Genomic DNA, 17,997 nt, shown 5'->3' with positions numbered 1-17,997 from the left:
AGATATGCAGCTGGATGGAAATGTCCTTAAACAACCCGAACGTCTTTTCAAAACCGTAATATCACGAAGCTATAGAAACCTTGCAGCCTTGCATCACAATCCATGTTACTGTTTAATGCAGCTGTATATAAATAAACAATGCCATTGATCACATGTTATATTGAAATAATAGTCTACACCTTGCAGCATCTCTTAGGAAAGCTATGCGGATGATTGATTTTGCCTTAGTGTATTCCTCTTCAGGATAGCAACAGCATCTTCATCCATTTGCCCTTTTGTTTGGGGGAGTCACCGGGGAAGCCTTGGTAGCACGGTTAGCCAATCAATAAAAGCCTAAGCTGCGATTGCCCGCCCCTTTGACAAATTCTGTCCAATCAGCGCGTTCGTTCTTTACATGGGCGTTCCCATCCCCCACCCACCCTTTCTACACTGCCCTACCGAAGCTGTGTGGTTGAGCGAAGTGAATGACGTCTCTGCATTTGCGGGCCGCCGACGCAGGGCTGGGTTTCCATTTTCAGAGCGAGTTTCGGGGGGGATCGTCAACATGGAGCCGGAGATGGAGGACAAAACGCTGGAACTGATGGTAAGATTATTTTTCGTTAGGCATATTGGACTTCCGATGTGTTCGGTGTCACTCCTAAATTGAGCGAAGCGCCGAGGCTCGAGTCGACGGCAGGAGCGGGCTGGAGCGGCTCGTCGGGAGAGGGAGAGGAGAAAGGAGGGGGGACCAGAAATCAGAGGGAGGGCCTGAAATTATCGATACATTTTGCTAAGAATGCTCCGCATACTGGTGAATATGATAAACAAGACTTAGACGTCAACATCGGACGGATGTTAAACACACGTTGTTTTGGACTAGACTGGTAAACAGAGGGGAGAATAAAAGGTGTATGTTCTGTCGTCGGCCGAAGACAGCCGAGGAGTCGCGGGGCAGCGCTCACTGCGGTGACGCTGCGCCACTTTAACTGGGCCCTGTCTGATACTTAGCCGTCCAGCTAACACAGGCTAGAAGGCGATGAACCACGTAAATTTACGGGTATGTTATATTATCTAGTTTATGTTTGGTCGACCTACATTGTAATCGATGTCTGGAACAATTATACAGATGCCATCATGAAAGAGGATGTAGCTATAGTCGTGAGTCTGGTGCCTGTCTGTTTATATTTCTAAAGTGCGTAGAAGGAAGTGTAGAGCTTTTTCATTCACACAGCGTTACCACGATTAGCGAGCTAGCAATTAGCCTCATAGTTAGCATGCTAAAAATGGTAGGTATACTTGACAGCCATTACCATACCAAAACAGCCAGCTGGTCAGTGCACTAACAGCTTATTTATTAACCAAAAACTTTATCTGTCAGTATTATTTAGTTTTCCTCAACAGGCGCTCATATTTGTTCGACATGTATCAGAGTTAACTCGTGAAATGGTTAGCTGTGTGGATAAGCTAGGTATGTAGGCTAACGTTAGCTCTCTTAAAGCTAACATTAACATCACAGGGGTCAAAGTGGTCGTAAAGAAGACATCAATTAGGATGAGGCACAAATGTGTTTTGTCAATGAAGTACCACAAAGAAAGAGTTACCGCTTCCTTTTGTTTCACAGGTGTTCATACCACACAGCCCTCAGTTTCGCTAACAAACAGATCAATTGTGTTTCCATACTTTGTATTGACAAAGCAAGTAAGGCCTGAGATATAATCTTATACTCTAAAGTAAACTCTGGACCAGACCTGCACCACACAAACGCATCTGAGTGAGCATTTAATGTCTTCGTTGATTATCCCCAAACACCACCTATGGTTCTAGTCTACAAATAACCATCATTGCCAGTAAAGACAGAAATTACAAATGAAGCCAGTGAATAGAGATGTGATAGAAACATTGCTCGCATATCTTTAATTGTTTGTTCTGTCTTTATTTTGGTATTGAAGTTATTATACTACAAACTAACACTTAGTAAGACTCAAAACAGATGCACTGAATGGCTTACATGACATCAATTTTGAAATGAGACTGTTACTGTTGAAAAGTAATTTATCTGACAAACTCGCATTGTATGATGACAATGGCATTAATGATTTGACACCTCATCTCTATTTCCTTTCACTGAAGGAATCTTCCACATATTAAACATTTGTGCAAAGTTTAGAGACCGTATTCTTACAGGCCTCCAACAAAATAAATTCCGTCTTGTTTTTCTGTGTATTTAATTTGATTTTTTTGTCCCAGTGTTATTCACTAACCACTCATAAGAGTGGGGATGGCAGAACAGTGGGTGGGGTCTCTCTAAAACCAAGAGTGACAAAAATTGACAATGAATCCCATTGCCCCTCCCTCTCCTCTACCTATCCCCACCCAGTTCATGTCTAATAATGCTTCTGTGTGTATGTTTATCAGTCTGTTTCTTGTGCGTGGAGGAGTGTGTGTTCCTGCGCTCACTGTGCCAATGTGTGTGTAGCTCTAATACTGGTTTTTCCCCTCACTATCCCCCACCTCCTCCCCTCTTTTCTCCCCTCACCTTTGATGGTTACACACCGACCTCCTCTCAATTTCAAACCAAACCTTTTTAAAATTATTTTTCCCATTTATTTTTGAACTTTTACACTCTTCCACACTCTACCTGTCCTGTTCCTCCCAAACTCCTAACTACTTCCATCCATCTGTTCATTCATTGATCCATCCATCCACCCATCTCCTTTGGTTTCCCCCTCCTGACTTCCTTCATCAATCCCCTTCCTCTTTTCTTTACCTCTCATCTCTGGTTTCTCGCTCTGCCCTCTCTCTACCTCCCTCACCCTGTCCACTTCGTTCCTCCTCTCCCTTCCTCCCTTCCTCTCTCTCTTTCACACAGTGCTCTGTGCCTCGCTCTCTCTGGCTGGGCTGCTCCTCGGTGGCTGAGAGTTTGTGTGCACTCAGGTGCCTGCAGAGCATCCCCTCCACCCGGGCTCACAACCAGGTTCTGCCTCTCTCCTCTTAATTCTGCTGCTCCTCCTCCTCTCCCTTCCCTTCCCTTCCCTTTTCTCCCTTGCCATCTCCTCACCCTTTACTTTTCTTCGCCCACTCCACATTACTCCTCATGCCACCTTGGTGCAGACAGCACCCACTCATCCCCTCACCCTCCTACCTCCTCACCTTCCGTTGTCCTTTCCTCCCTGTTGGAAGCAAACTGCTCTCAGGTTGTTCTCTGGTGCGTCCTCAAACTCTCAGCTTACAACAGAATTGTAGCTTTCTAAACTATAATTGAATGCTTTATAATCCTATCAAATCACCGCTCTTGCATCTTGAATTAGGCCCCAGAACTGTTAAGAAGTCAAACAATAATTTTGCCACAAAATGCAAACTGGCGACTTTTCCTTTTTTTTTTCTTGAATGAGTTTAAAATAGTAAACAAGTGCTTTGGTGTGTGAGGAGGAAGGATGCAGGGGTACCAGAGAATAACCCTGCACTGAGGAGTAACATTTACTCCCCTTCTACCTGGAGGTGTGAGGGCCGAGGTGGGGGGTCTGCCTTCCAAGCTCTGCCTACAGGCTACATGCTTGCTTGCCTGCCTGCCTGGCCAACTTGGTCTGTCTTTTTTTTAATTTCTCCTCCCCTTTCTTTTCTTCTCTGCATGATCATCAACACCAGCAAACCCATTCTGGCTTCTTGTCCTGTCTGCTTTGGTCTTGGTACCCGACCCTTTGTTTGTCTGTTTGTTTATGTTTGTGTGGCTGTGATCGCCACTTACGCTAACAGAGAATACTATTATTGTTACCCACATGTAGAGGGATTTTGAGTGGTAACTGTACGTTGCAGAACCCGGAAAAGCTCTTGAGAGGGATCTGTGTTAGAAGAATATCCAGCTAATGTAGCAATCCTGTTTCTATGATCGGCCCACCAATTACAATTCTTTAACCTCTGAAGAAGACTTACAGTTATAGGCATCTATTCTAGCCATTTTCAAAGACATTGACCTTGGCACCATCATCCCCTATGCAGATATGCAATATCATTGACCCTCTCCCAGGTAAAGGGTTTTGTGTCCAATTTCTGCAAATGAATTTGTAAACATATCCGGGTACAGGGAATGTGCATTGTTTAGAAGAGAAATAGAAACTTAAGAGAAACTTTTGCTGTGTTTAATATGTAGTTATGCGATGAAACAGAGTTTGCAGTGTCTGCTTTAAAGAGTTTCTGTAGTTCAGCAATGTGCTAGTTAAAGGAAAATGTAGATATTACAGTAAACATGTTTCAAGATGGCCGCCATAAACATTCCAGCTTTGCCTCAGTCACAGATAAAAGTCGTAAAATTCAAGTCCCCTAAGCGGACAACAGGTCCTCATGTGTTTTTTTGTTTTGTTTTATGAATGTAATTATGGATAGGATATTGCTGCCTTACTGAATTGTGTTTATTATTATGTTATTAAGTGTTTAGAGCAAGATGGTCAACCTCTCACTATATTACTGTAAATACGTCTCATCAGCTTGTTTGCATTGCACTTGTTAAGGACTCGAATCATTGTCTTCACTTAGTCGTACAAAAAATGGGTGGGATCCGGTTACCTCAGTGTTTTTTTCTTATCTCCTCTTTATGCTGTAAGAGCACTATCTGATTTTACTTTCATTACAGTCATGCCTGAGCTGCTGCCTGTGACATCCCCAAGATGCTACAGTTTAATTTCCTGTCCAGACTACTTAGCCCACATCACAGACATGCAAGCAAATGGAAAGCTTTCGCTGCAGCGCTCAGTTCTTTTCACTCCATATGTGTCTGTATGCACGGATGTTTGTGCGTGCACGACTCAGAGGTCATGATGGTTACCCTTCCTTTGGCTGTTTTTGTGGTACTTTTGTGTCCAGCGCTGTCCTCACCGCTGCCCTGGCTCTCACAGTGCCTTTCACACACGTGTGTGTCGAGAACAAAACTCTAACCTGCACCTTTTTTTTCTTGTGTTGTTTTCTACAGAACACATCAGGGATGGATTCACAGACCCTCGTGGATGATCTGTCGCCAAAGAAGAACACAGTTCTTAAGGTTTGTTTGTGTGTTGTTCTTTTTTTTTTGGATCCATGAAAAATGTTGATCTGCAACGAAATTGAGATAAAAAAAAACAACAGCATTTTAAACATGTATATAATGCACAGGAATGACACAATGTATAAACCGTCCTATAAAGTTTGACAATGTTGCAGTTAAAGCTAACTGGCTATAAAATCAACAACAAAAATCAAAGACAGCTTAGGTCTTACGTAACATCCAGACACTAGTAGAATGCAACAACTCTACTGTCTCCTTTATACAAATCTCTCCTATTACTATGAGTGTCCCACATATAAATGAACATATAATAAATCATGCATGGCTTCCTGCTCTTTACAGCTTATTAATGGTCCTGTTGTGGGGTCCCGCAAGCGTCCGTCTGAGGGAAACTACGAGAAGGAGAAGGAACACTGCATCGCCCTGTTTGACCAGTGGTCGGAGGCCGACCAGGTGGAGTTTGTTGAGCGTCTGATCTCCCGTATGTGCCACTACCAGCACGGCCACATCAACTCCTACCTCAAACCCATGCTGCAGAGGGACTTCATCACTGCGCTGCCAGGTACAAATACATTTACAAACGTTTAGAAGCAACACGCTCCAGTGTTGGCTCCATCTTCCCTAACTGCAGCGTGATTGTAAAGTGAGGCCTACATATCAGAACGGTGTTTTCTGGTACATCAGGATGTTGTGGTTAAGAGTAAATAAGATCTGCCTCAAAAACACAGACGGCACTGAGATAAAACTAGAGACAGTTTGCAGTAATGGCTCCTTTGTTGATTGATTTTCACTGTCTGCCTCTTTATAGGCATTTTTTAAATATCTGAAATGAATACCTATGAGCAAAGATTAGTTTTGAAAACTAAAAACCAAACATAATGACCCTCCGGCGCAGATAAACCGACCAGATGATATTCCATTAATTTTGCAGCAAGCGCTCACTCAGCCTCTTCTCTTCCGCCCTCTAGCACAAGGCTTGGATCACATAGCAGAGAACATCCTGTCTTTCCTGGATGCACGCTCGCTATGCTCAGCAGAGCTGGTGTGTAAGGAGTGGCAGAGGGTCATCTCTGAGGGTATGCTGTGGAAGAAGCTCATTGAACGCATGGTCCGCACAGACCCGCTCTGGAAAGGCCTGTCAGAGAGACACCAGTGGTGAGAATGGAAATAGATCCTTTTAAAGACACACACTGGGTTAGCAATCCTTCTGTTTTACACTAAGATCTTAAAAAGGCCGGCACTCTGGGAAATATTAAAAGCATAGTCTGAGGATTTAAACGACTTGTTTTCAGGGTGCTTTATAGTCTTCAGGGTTTTGAGTTAAAGGATAAAGGCACAGAAGGGTGAATAAGGTCATACTTGCCTGGTCTTGAGTGTCTATTGTGAGTGAAAAAAAAAGCTCTAGTAGAAACAAAGCAGATGTCATTCTTCTATTTTTCTCGCCCTAGGGAGAAATATCTGTTCAAGAACCGCACAGCAGAAGTCCCACCCAACTCCTACTATCACTCCCTTTATCCCAAGATCATCCAAGACATAGAGGTAAGAAACAGAGATTACTCCATTATAAACTGAATGCTTTATTAGTTATTTGTGCATATCTCATTATTGCATTAGACAAGTGTCTGGACTCTCATTTAAACGGACACAATACATTTTATATAGAGTTTATGCATCATTGACCAACAAATTATTAATTTATTGACCAAAAATGAAGGAAGGTCCACTTTCATTTTTCACTGATTACAGCTAATTGATCAAGTTGAGTTATTTGTCTTGGTGTTCGTGTTTTCCTAATCACAGCCTCCTCTCTAACTCGCTACATCGCACATCTCTAACAACATTACATGATGTGTGCCTCCCTCTTAAACTTGTTCCTCTCTTTGGTCCACTTCTGTGTTTGTCAAACTCATTGTTTGTCTTTTGTTCCTGCAGACTATTGAGGCTAATTGGCGGTGCGGCAGACACAATTTGCAGAGGATTCAGTGTCGCTCTGAAAATAGTAAAGGGGTTTACTGTCTGCAGTACGACGATGACAAGATCATCAGTGGCCTTAGGGACAATTCCATCAAGGTATGTGTGTATTGAACACCACGGACAGTCTGAGGTTTGTTACTTTGTGAGGTATAATTTCCTTACACGATAAAAGATTAAATCTACAAAGTGGATGGTTGATTGTTTAAAGGGCAACAAACAGAGACCTCCTGGAAGCAAAAACTATTGCCTAAGAATCACAGCTGATGGCAACAGCAAAGCAGCAGGATGTGAAAATCTCAGATTGAATTTTTGTTCTATATATCAGTATTTTTAATGATTAGTTTCCACAGCTGTTGAATCTTAATTTTAAGATTTATTCAGTGTGTTAAAAAGCGCTACTATATTTTTTGTGACATTGCAAAGTAGTACAGGGGTTTCTGTAAAATTCAATTTAAGAGACGCACTTTGTTTTTCATCTATAAAGTGGGCTGCGTCCTGTATACCGGTGCGACCAATATACCAGTATAAAATGCACAGAGGTATGTCATCGTGTTAAGTTAATTTACCCAGACGATGGCGCTATAATCTAGCTAAAGTTGTCGGTTGTTAAGCGGTGACGTCACACCTCTGCGTTAAACTGATTCCGGCTTCAAGCCTCTACAAATAGGTCTGGCTTTTAAAAAAATCAATGTCTCTGATTCGAATCGATTCTCATTTGAATGACCCAATATCTATTAATAAATCCCGACATCGATCTTGAAAAATATGTGTGCGATCACTCACATTTCTAAGCACTCCTGAACGCAGCACCACTCAGCACATCCCCCAATTCTTAAGGTAAACATTCGTTATGGATGTGCACCACGATGATCGCCATTGCAGCTGCCACCCTCAGTAGTAGTTGTTTTTCCCTCGTCAACCATCACGGCGCATCAATTCACTTTTTCCAAACACAGGTGTTCTCAGTGATTACTGCGGCCTTTCTTATAAAATGCAACTTACTTCCAATAATGTTTTTGAGCAACCATGCAGTCATATTTCAGTTTGGGTGAGACTTGCTTGTTAAGGGGTAACAACAAAACCCATTTGTTTTTCTTTTAATGCAAACAATGCTAGATTTTTACCTGATATTTCTTTTGTTTTCTTTAAAAAATTTCAAGACATATGCATGTATCAGTCGACTCCGCTGGCTCAAACTGATATGTAGAAGTAATTACCATCCAGTCCATTTGCAAGTTGATGCACCAGCAGGGGAGAGAGTGTTGGCTGTGAGACAGACATGCATGCTCTGTGTGTGGTTGTTTTCTTCCAACCTGGGTTTGTGTATTTATGAATTGAATCTTTTCTTGCGGCTCAGTGCGGCTTATCGTCTTATTGTCTGTGGCGCTGAGCTAAACCAGCAGACACTGAGACAGAACACAAGTGAATTATAGGATAAAAGAGCTCAGTTCCAGACTCGACGTTTTTTTTACACTTATCTGTCTGGCCTGGGAGAAGATGATGAAGAGGAACGGAGGATGGAGGGAGGAGAAGAGAGGATTTGTCTTCTCATTGTTCTGGAGGAGGCTGACGCACACCCAGAGAAGAGCTGAATGGCGCTTACGTACGCACACGAAGCTGAGCGCAGCAGTAGGGAAATGGGGCATGAACAGTGCGATGAGAATAGACCATTCTTAGCATGACCCAAATCTGCAACCTTTTCATAACCTTTTTTTTCTTCTCTTCCTCTGTCACTCTCTCTCTATCTTCCTCTCTTGTTTCCCTCCCTTCTCCTCCTCCTGTCATTTCTCCTCATAGATCTGGGATAAGCAGTCTCTGGAGTGTCTGAAGATACTGACCGGTCACACAGGCTCAGTGTTGTGTCTGCAGTATGATGAGAGGGTCATCGTCACTGGGTCTTCTGACTCAACTGTCAGGTATGATGCAAACTTTGTTATAGAAGCAACAGGCAGAACTACAGAGTTAGACCACAAGCAGGATTAAAGATAATTAACATCACAGTAGAAAAAGGTGTGACTTTGTATTAATGATGCTAAATGATGAGATTGTTATGCTTGGATCTAATGTTGTTCATCTATACAAATACAAAAAAGTGCAGTCCTAAATCCTTTGTTCATATATGCAACATGAGGTAGGAAGAAGAAGTCCATATCTGAGAAAGTCATTTCAAAATGCCTACTTTACTCTACTACAAAAAGACAAGTAAAAACCGTCAGAAGACAATTTAGCCACAAGTACTCAAGATGTTTGCAACATGTACAAAAGCAGAATATTCATTTTTTAAAGCTAGAACGTAGGCGATGAAATAAATGTGTTCAGCAGCAGCACGTTCTCCAACTGAAGGGATTACTTCACAGTGCATTTCAGGTTAGATCAGATACTATCTCGGATCCCATCGGCTACAATCTGATACGATATAGCTTCTGGGGACAACAGTGAACATGTCGGGCATGTAGCCAGCGGTTAGCGATAAACGACTTCCAGTCAAGAATTCCTTTCCTGCGTGCTGCATTGTTTACAGAAAAATAGACAGTTTTTCTTGTGAATTTCTTTAATTAATCTTACCTTTGACGAAATGACAACATCATGATGCAGATTAGTCAAAAGTAAAAATGAAGCTTTGTCAGGTCTGTCCTCAAGAGGAGAAGACTGCTTTTAAAATGCTCGCTTGTTGAACGGAGGTCGGATCGATCATTTCTGACGCATTCGAGGATGTTGGGAAATCTGAACACTTAAACGGCTTTTCGTGACACAGCGTGGGAAAATCTATCTGAAGTTGAATTTTTGATCTGGAACAGATTGTTAGCTGAACTTGCTGCAGATGTCTGTTTATAGAGATCAATAAGAAGCTAAATCGTTGTCAGATGACTCTGATGGGAGCTGGGATGTCATTACGGCAGATTACGTTCAGCCTGCTTTTGCTCTCCACATGCACTGCTTTTTCCTGCCTACTGATAAGTGATTGGTCAAAACTACTCGGACTACAAGCAGTTTAAAAACGGAAACCAGAACACTTCCAATCCCTAAAAGCCACATCCCTGCCTAACGATTCTACATTTCTATGTAGAATCTGTAAATAGAGATTATGTCAGATACACAGGGATACACTTGAATGGTAATAGATCATAATGTTAATAATATCAGATTGTTTATCATACATATTTTCCATAAAAGAAAATGCATCATACTGATACATTGTAAAAATGAATGATTTTAGCCCACACTGTACTCCTGTTTTGAGTTATTACACTCGCTGTCAGGGTGTGTTAGCATTTTATATCGAGTCTGTGATCGTTTCTCCACACAGCAAATATACAATACTGTTCTGTTCAAATGAGGAGATTACTTATTTTCTTATCAGAAAAACGGCTGCTATGTCTATCTCATCATTTCAAAATCTGCTGTGAACCTAATGCAAAGTATTGCATGCCAAACATCTGTCATCAAACACACAAAGTTTGGTCCATCTAAACAATGTGGATTTCCAACACTAAAAGTCAGAAGTTAATTTGAACTACGTTTAATCAACATTACTCTTTTTTTAAAGGGGCTTCCAAACCATACAGCCACAAAGAGATGAAATATAATCATGTTGTAAAGTGTTTTATGTCATCATAAAGACTTGCGTGTATTATCATTCATCGTTATAGTAAAATGTTTTATAGCAGATATTTTAAAACCCTGGCTCGTGTGTGATTGTTGACACTTGCTTGGCTACTTCACACAGAAGCTCAACATTAATTCTCTCATTACTTCACACTTCAGCCGTACTCGCTGAGCTGTATCCAAGGAAAATGTGACTTCACTTCCTTAGCAACAGCTTGACAGGCGCCGTGTTTGTAGGTTTGGTTGTCAGCTTTTCCAGTGTGTTCTGCCTTTGACTCTTAATGCCCAGCGGTGCAGCTCAGTAACATGTTCTCCACAGCCGCTCGTTTGTGTGCGAGTGAGTGTGCATTGTAAAACTAATAAACATAATTCCCTCTCTTGTCTCCATTGTTTCCCTTTTTCCTTTGCTCCTATTACATCGTCTTTTCCGCTCTCCCAATCAACCTTCTTTTCGTTTTGACCATTGCCCCATCTCATTTTTCTTTCCTACGTCCTCCTATCTTTTTCCACTTTTCTAACCCCTTTGTCATTTCTTCCGTCTTTGTCTTGCACCCCTCCCCTCTCATTCCACATCCTCATTTTTCCTTCTCGCCACCTTTTCCACCCTTCTGTTCCTTCCTCTCTCACCTTTGCCCTCATCATTCGGCCATCTCTCATCTTTCCCTACCCTCCATCTCTCTCCTCTGCAGGGTGTGGGAGGTGACGACGGGCGAGGTACTGAACACACTGATCCACCACAACGAGGCAGTTCTTCACCTTCGCTTCGCCAACGGCCTCATGGTCACCTGCTCCAAGGACCGTTCAATCGCAGTGTGGGACATGGCCTCTCCTACTGACATCAGTCTACGTCGTGTCCTCGTGGGACACCGAGCTGCTGTCAACGTGGTCGACTTCGACGATAAATACATCGTGTCCGCCTCAGGGGACCGCACCATCAAGGTAACAGGAGCAGCCATTCATTAATTCAACCCTCTGATGCAAAGCCTGTCTTCCATGAAAAGTGACAGATTTAAAGTGACAAGAAGAGTGAAAAGAGAGTAGACATTAGAAAGTTGTACCAGGGTGTAAATTCCAACCAAGTTTTAAAGTGGTTGTTTGGTGCACCATACTCGTGTAAATAACAAATAGGCCATTGTTTGACAAACTCTTTTGCCCCCTCATCCTTTTAGGTATGGAGCACCAGCACCTGTGAGTTTGTGCGCACTCTAAATGGTCATAAGCGGGGCATCGCCTGTCTACAGTACAGAGACCGCCTTGTGGTCAGCGGCTCATCTGACAACACAATCCGGTATGTGTGTGAGATTAAAGAGGTATACGATGTAATAAACTATATAATATTTGTATTTTAAAGTTGCTTCACTCAAACCTGCTTAATGTGAGAAATTATTTAAATATGCTAAAAAAATCTCTCAATATAGAAAGACTGAGTTTTATATCATACTGTACCTAACCATTAAAACAAAGACAGTGTAGAGGCCGTGTGTTTCCGTGTGTGTGTGTGTTTACGAAGGCCTCTCTCTCTCCAGGTTATGGGACATAGAGTGCGGGGCATGTTTGCGAGTGCTTGAAGGTCACGAGGAGCTGGTGCGCTGCATTCGCTTTGACAACAAAAGGATTGTCAGCGGCGCCTACGACGGGTCAGTTTAGCACACACACGCACACACACACAGAAATTAGTGCACAGAGACACATTTTGTTCCTGACGTCATGCCGTCTCATGTTTCTCTGCAGCAAGATAAAGGTGTGGGACCTGCAGGCAGCCCTGGACCCACGAGCCCCCGCCAGCACATTATGTCTGCGCACTCTAGTGGTGAGTATCACTGATGAAGCCTGATGCCGAAGGCTGACTGAAGTGTCTGAAGCTGCCTTTCCTTTGTCCGCTCTAAATGTTGGCTTTCAAAATCCAAACTGTATGAATACTAAAATCTGTTTAACACCATTTTATCACTTATACTTAATTTTACTTCTAATGCTGGGGTCTCCAACCCTCTGTTCTCTAACACGCCTGATTTGAATGTTTTTCTCATTATCAATCCCCTGAGATGCTTCAGTTGGTTGATAACGAGCAGATCATTCAAATCAGGTGTGTTGGAGAAACGAGAACCCTACAACGTGCAGGAAGGTGGCTCTCCAGGAGCAGGGTTGGAGACCCCTGTTCTAATGTACATCACGATTTTGAGAATCATTGAAAACATATTAAAGGGACATGCCTTTTTAAAAAATAAAGGAGCAGTTAGCTGAAGCTTTCTGTTATAACAAATCTGCATTTGAATCTGCAACACTTTCAGATAAACTGAACATTATATCCGTGTAAGTCTAGATTATCGAATGCTAAATATTTAGTCAAAGGTTGGATTGTCATGAAACTATATATCGCACATTTTACTCTGGTTGGTCAGCCAGTTTTATTGTTGAAATATCTGTTTCATCGTGTTTTCAGGAGCACTCTGGCCGCGTGTTCCGTCTTCAGTTCGATGAGTTTCAGATCATCAGCAGTTCTCACGACGACACCATCCTGATCTGGGACTTCCTGAACGTCTCGACCAACGGCCAGTCAGAGGGACGGTCTCCCTCCCGCACCTACACTTATATTTCTAGATAGCAGGTATAAAGACACAACCACGCGTTCGCACACACATGTACGATTAGCATGTCTGAATGTCAGCTGATTGCTTACTCTTCTTTTCCCTCTAGGTGGCGCCATCCACCGAACCATTTCTTGGAGGAGCCCAGGGCTGAATTGCTGATGGGTGCGTCCATCATGGAAAGGAGCCCATCTCTTCTCCTTCCTCCTCGTCATCTCTCTGTCCACCTCTAACCCTGTCCCCGCCACCTCCTCCTCCCTGCTCGTACTGACAGACTCATGAGCTTGTGCCCATTACCTGCCAGCACCGTGACATTCACACACACACACACACCTACACACACAGGTCAACAGTGATAATGATCCCTAATACAGAACCAACACAACTCTCCCCAGAAGTTCACCTTCTACTACTAATTTATGTTTGTAAAGTACACTAATAACAGTATTAACGTAGACATTATGTAAGCCACAAGCTCCCTTTGTCCCTCGTTACAAACTTAAAGCAGCTTCTGCCCCTCAGTTTTCAACCCCTGCCAAACAGGCTTCCACAGATAAGGAATTGCTTACTGATATATATTTATATATATATTACACACACACACACACACGGTGGCACAGTTGGACAGAGGATGACCGGAGCTGTGATGCGGGAGACAGAGACTCTTTACTCAGCTTCAGGAATCGAGGGAAGGATTCGAGATGGAGGGAGTGATGGAGGGAGAAATGTGTCTGGGACGACTTCCCTGCTCCCTCTCACTCCCTCTCACTCCTCCCTGTCTCTATCTCTCTCTCTCTCCAACCCCCCCCCACTCCCCTCGACCCCCCGCCCCTCCCCTCCAACCCCCAGAGATGCACACTCGCTTGGAATACGGGGGCACACACACTCAAGTTTGCGCGAGTGTGTGTTTGTGTATGTGGACTTGTGAAACGGCAGAACAGAGCAGAAGCGTCAAACAGACAGACATGCATGTGAGGTTGCCTTGGATACAGCATCCCGGCACACCTCTGCTTTTTTTTCTCTTTAACTCTTACTTTCTTACTGTTTTTTATTACTGTTATTTTCTCATTTTATTTGAGTATTTTGGTTCTTAGTACAAAAATCATACTAAGCGTAGTCCTCTTTCTCTCTCTCTCTCTTTACTGTCTTTTTCCTCTTTCTTTCTTCTAACTCGGACCCTTGTTCATCTGTCCCTTTCACTCCATCTTTCTCTCCCCATCATCTACGTGCTTGCTTTGGTTATGAGAGAAGCTGGAACTCAAGAGCTCAAATTTAGCTGTAAACGGAGTTGTCTTGTCAAAAATTGTGTTGTATATTAAAAATGATTTTTTAAAGAAGAAAATGACCTTATTGTGAATAAAGTACTTGACAGTGGTGGAGTGTTGAGCCAACTGTAACATGAATGAGTGTCTAATTGTCTGTCTGTTCTTGTCTGTGTGTGTGAGTGGCTGGACATGTGCTATGCGTCCATCAGACAAACGGCAGAGAACACGTTTTTCTTGTCCTGCAGTCGTCAAGAATTTAAAATATTTATTGTAATTTTATGTGAATTCTTGGTTAATTTACAAGAAAACCCTTTGACCAATGTAAAAAAGAAAAACATCTGAAGGAAAAAAATCAACTCAGAAAACTGGAGGAACAAAGGTGAAGCAATGTTCAGGAGCGTTAACATCCTGGTTTTGATCTTTTCTATTTTTAGGATCTGATGTTTACATGCAGCTTGTGGAACCTGGTTATTCATATCTGTGTTTATGTGATTCTAACTGTTTCTAAGTTTGTTGTCTGTGTGCAGCTGTGTCTCAATTTTCTCTCCATGTACCCATGAGCCTCTTCCCATCGCACCACATAACCAGGACACTCAAATAACTTGTTTCTTTATTTCTTTGTAAGTGTGAATTAGCACACTGCTTTCTGGTGAGACTGTGAGAGATCAGATCAAATTGTTGAGACGGATTGAATGCAGGATAATCAGTAAGGATGCTCGAACACAACTCGATGCATAAAGCTGTTAAACAGGAATTATCTTAAAAGATCTGTTTTATCATCAATACGGACAGCAGCTCTGTTTGTCCAATTTAGTCCATGAGACGGACCCTAAGAATTCAGCTGTCGTGCCAATGTGGAGGTACCATGTCTCATAGTGATTTTTATAAAGGTCTATGTCCCTAGTGTTGGAAAATGTATGATAGCATTGCAGCAACGGTAGCTTTGTATGTGCTAACACTTCTTTTGTCATCCCTCCATCATGAAACATGTTTCACATAGAGCCAGGATAAAATAGGGTAACCTACACGTAATACCATGAGGTTATATTATATTCTATCTACTGGTCATGTTTTTCATGACGCTGAGGACAACAGAATTTGACCTTTGACCTCTAACGCTGTAACAGGCCAAATACTGCATGCCTCTGCAATTGACCTTCATATTGATCTGATGTGCGTATGGATAGCATCCTAGAGAGCCGAAACGGAGCTTTAAAATGATATATTGCACGACTAACAACAATTACAACATTTCTTATCAGGATAAAGTTTTTTTAACTTTTTACTTTACCCGACCGAGCGAGTCAGCGAGCGACCGAAGAGCTGCGACAACCAGCCTCAAGAGGATGTGGAAACCCTCAGTTGGTTAAAGTAAAAAAAAGTGGTGTAATATAAATATGATTTACAATATAAAAACAAAAAATCAACCAATGATTAAATTATCTTGGTTTTTTTTAAATTAATTTCTTAGGAAAGGTTTTGAGTTTTTTTATTATCTTGCGTTTCTGTTGCTTATGAAGCCATTCACAGCTGCCCCAATAACAGAATCCAGTGTAAAAATCAGAAACAAAATGCACAAAGTGAAGTTTATTCTGATAAGAAATGTTGTAATTGTTTTTTAATCTTTTTATGATGCTATCCGTACGCACATCAGATCAATATGAAGGTAGTTATAAGGGCATTTGCTGAGGCATGCAGAATTTGTCCTGATACAGCCTTAGAGGTCAAAGGTCTGAACAAGTCGACAAATTCTGTTGTCGTCAGTGTCATGAAAATGTGACTGGTAGATGTGATGTGTATTCTATAGACTCACCATTTCTTGCTACTCTTTGGCCTTCGTTTACTTTTGATTAAATATTGACACATTCAAGAATCTTGCACATTATCAATTACTCACTCTCTCTTTTTAGGCGTTTCAGATCTTCATTGGTTCAAACGTATTTAGATGGTCCATATCAGACATTATAAAAAGAGCAGAGGTGATTGAAGGTGCACAGAATTTCAATTTTTTCTGAAGGTAAAAAGTAATTCATCATAATATAATCAATAATATAATTATTCGTATTAATTAAATACCAGGTCCAATCTACAAAGTCGCATATTGAATTAAACTTTGTTTAACCTGTCAGCACATTTAATGTGTTACTAATTCACAGTCAGATGTTTGGATTCCACATATCTGTCTGAGTTTGCACACTTTTCATAATTGTTATTTTCCACTTGCAGTCATTTAACGAGAAACAAATGTTGGTCGCGCAGCATTGTGTAATGACATTAGCACTGTATCCAAGATGGCCACCAGGTGGGAGTATGACCTCAGTTCTCTCCCACAGTGTAACGTGTTTATGAGACTCTGACTGTCTGGCAGCCAAGTTTGGAGTCTAAATAACCTGTTAGAGAAGATCACATACTCGACCGTGTAAACACTGTAACTGTGAAGGAGGAATGTATGTTTGAGATGCTAAAAGTAGTACCTTCTTAGCACGGATCTGGCCAGTGTAGCTGAGCTCTATAATACCTCTGTCTGGTTATTGTACAATGTGTGTTCTCCCGCCAGCAGAAGGAGGGGAGTTGTAGGTTTCTGGGTTTAGTTCAGTGTAGTAGAATGTTTCAAATTCTGGGAATAAGTTATGTGGGATGGATTTGTGCTTGGTGGAGCACCATTAGTATATGATGTGTGTATGTGTTGGATATGGGTGTGTGTGCTTCCTCTGGGTCTGTGGGATTTTGGCCCATAATTCCTGCAGCTCTCAGGTCACAGCTCCGTTCTCACGCACATATTTGGCATTCCTTCCCCGACATGATTACCATACACCTTCCACTCTGGGTTTGGCTACGCGGAATATTTCCATCATTCCCGAGTGGAGCTGGAGCAACGTTCCAGAAATGAACAACTCACCCCACCACCCCCTACTCGCTCGTCTTTATCCTACCCCCACACCCCGTTTCCCTTCCACCCCACTGTCTCTTTATACCACCCCCCTTCTCCAGCACAGATTCCTGCTGCCTTCCAATAGGAATCCTCCGGTACAACCCTTTTTTCCCCCTGAGTCAGCTGTTTCTGTCTGCCGGCGTGATTGGGTCATTTGGCAGCGACATCTCTTCAGTGACCTCCTGCTAGGATGGGGAAGGAAAGGGAGGGATGGGGGGGACAGGAGCAGGATAGATGAGAGGAGAAGCAGCAATGAAACTCTATCTCACTACTGCATGTTTCCCTTCTACTGTTCTGTCTGATTCTCCGTGGCGCATGTTCATGGTGAAACTTCTTAATAATGTGCAGAGGACCACGCTTTAAGGTATTTTAAAGGCTTCCTGAGTGACAACTTTGATTTGTATTTTTAAGCTATTAAAGTCTGAGATTTCAAGTCAATACTTTTATCCATACTGACAAGGCCTACAACAAGTGTAGAATCTGTTCCTCTGTGGCCTGAAGAACCTCGTCTCTATGTGATATCTGCTGGTTGGATTTTAAATGTGTGCAGAGGTCGAAGAACTTTTCCCAATTTTTATACTGAAGTCTTGTGAAATTACCTAATTCCATAGTTTATAATAG

At 42.2% G+C, this 17,997-nt stretch overlaps 1 protein-coding gene across 2 annotated transcripts; it reads left to right on the top strand.

Annotated features, from left to right (window-relative positions):
- The first annotated feature begins 451 nt into the window (after nt 1–451).
- On the top strand, nt 452–14,582 carry fbxw11a (F-box and WD repeat domain containing 11a). Of its 2 annotated transcripts, XM_069669780.1 has the most exons (14): nt 452–583; nt 2,849–2,953; nt 4,943–5,011; nt 5,357–5,576; nt 5,983–6,169; nt 6,463–6,553; nt 6,947–7,084; nt 8,786–8,904; nt 11,284–11,533; nt 11,764–11,882; nt 12,121–12,231; nt 12,326–12,404; nt 13,035–13,199; nt 13,289–14,582. In XM_069669780.1, the coding sequence occupies exons 1-13, from the start codon at nt 545–547 to the stop codon at nt 13,194–13,196; spliced, it is 1,689 nt and encodes a 562-aa protein (XP_069525881.1). In that variant the 5' UTR covers nt 452–544; the 3' UTR covers nt 13,197–13,199; nt 13,289–14,582. The 2 variants fall into 2 exon arrangements, with proteins under 2 accessions (XP_069525881.1, XP_069525880.1); XM_069669779.1 differs by lacking the exon at nt 2,849–2,953.
- The last annotated feature ends 3,415 nt before the right edge of the window (nt 14,583–17,997 follow it).

This window comes from Semicossyphus pulcher, unplaced genomic scaffold, assembly GCF_022749685.1.
Source record: "Semicossyphus pulcher isolate SPU_LCO1_2020_fin unplaced genomic scaffold, fSemPul1.0.p SCAF_2, whole genome shotgun sequence".
NCBI lineage: Eukaryota > Metazoa > Chordata > Actinopteri > Labriformes > Labridae > Semicossyphus > Semicossyphus pulcher.
The sequence above is the reverse complement of the archived record's forward strand: the minus strand, read 5'-3'. Positions and strand labels throughout refer to the sequence as shown.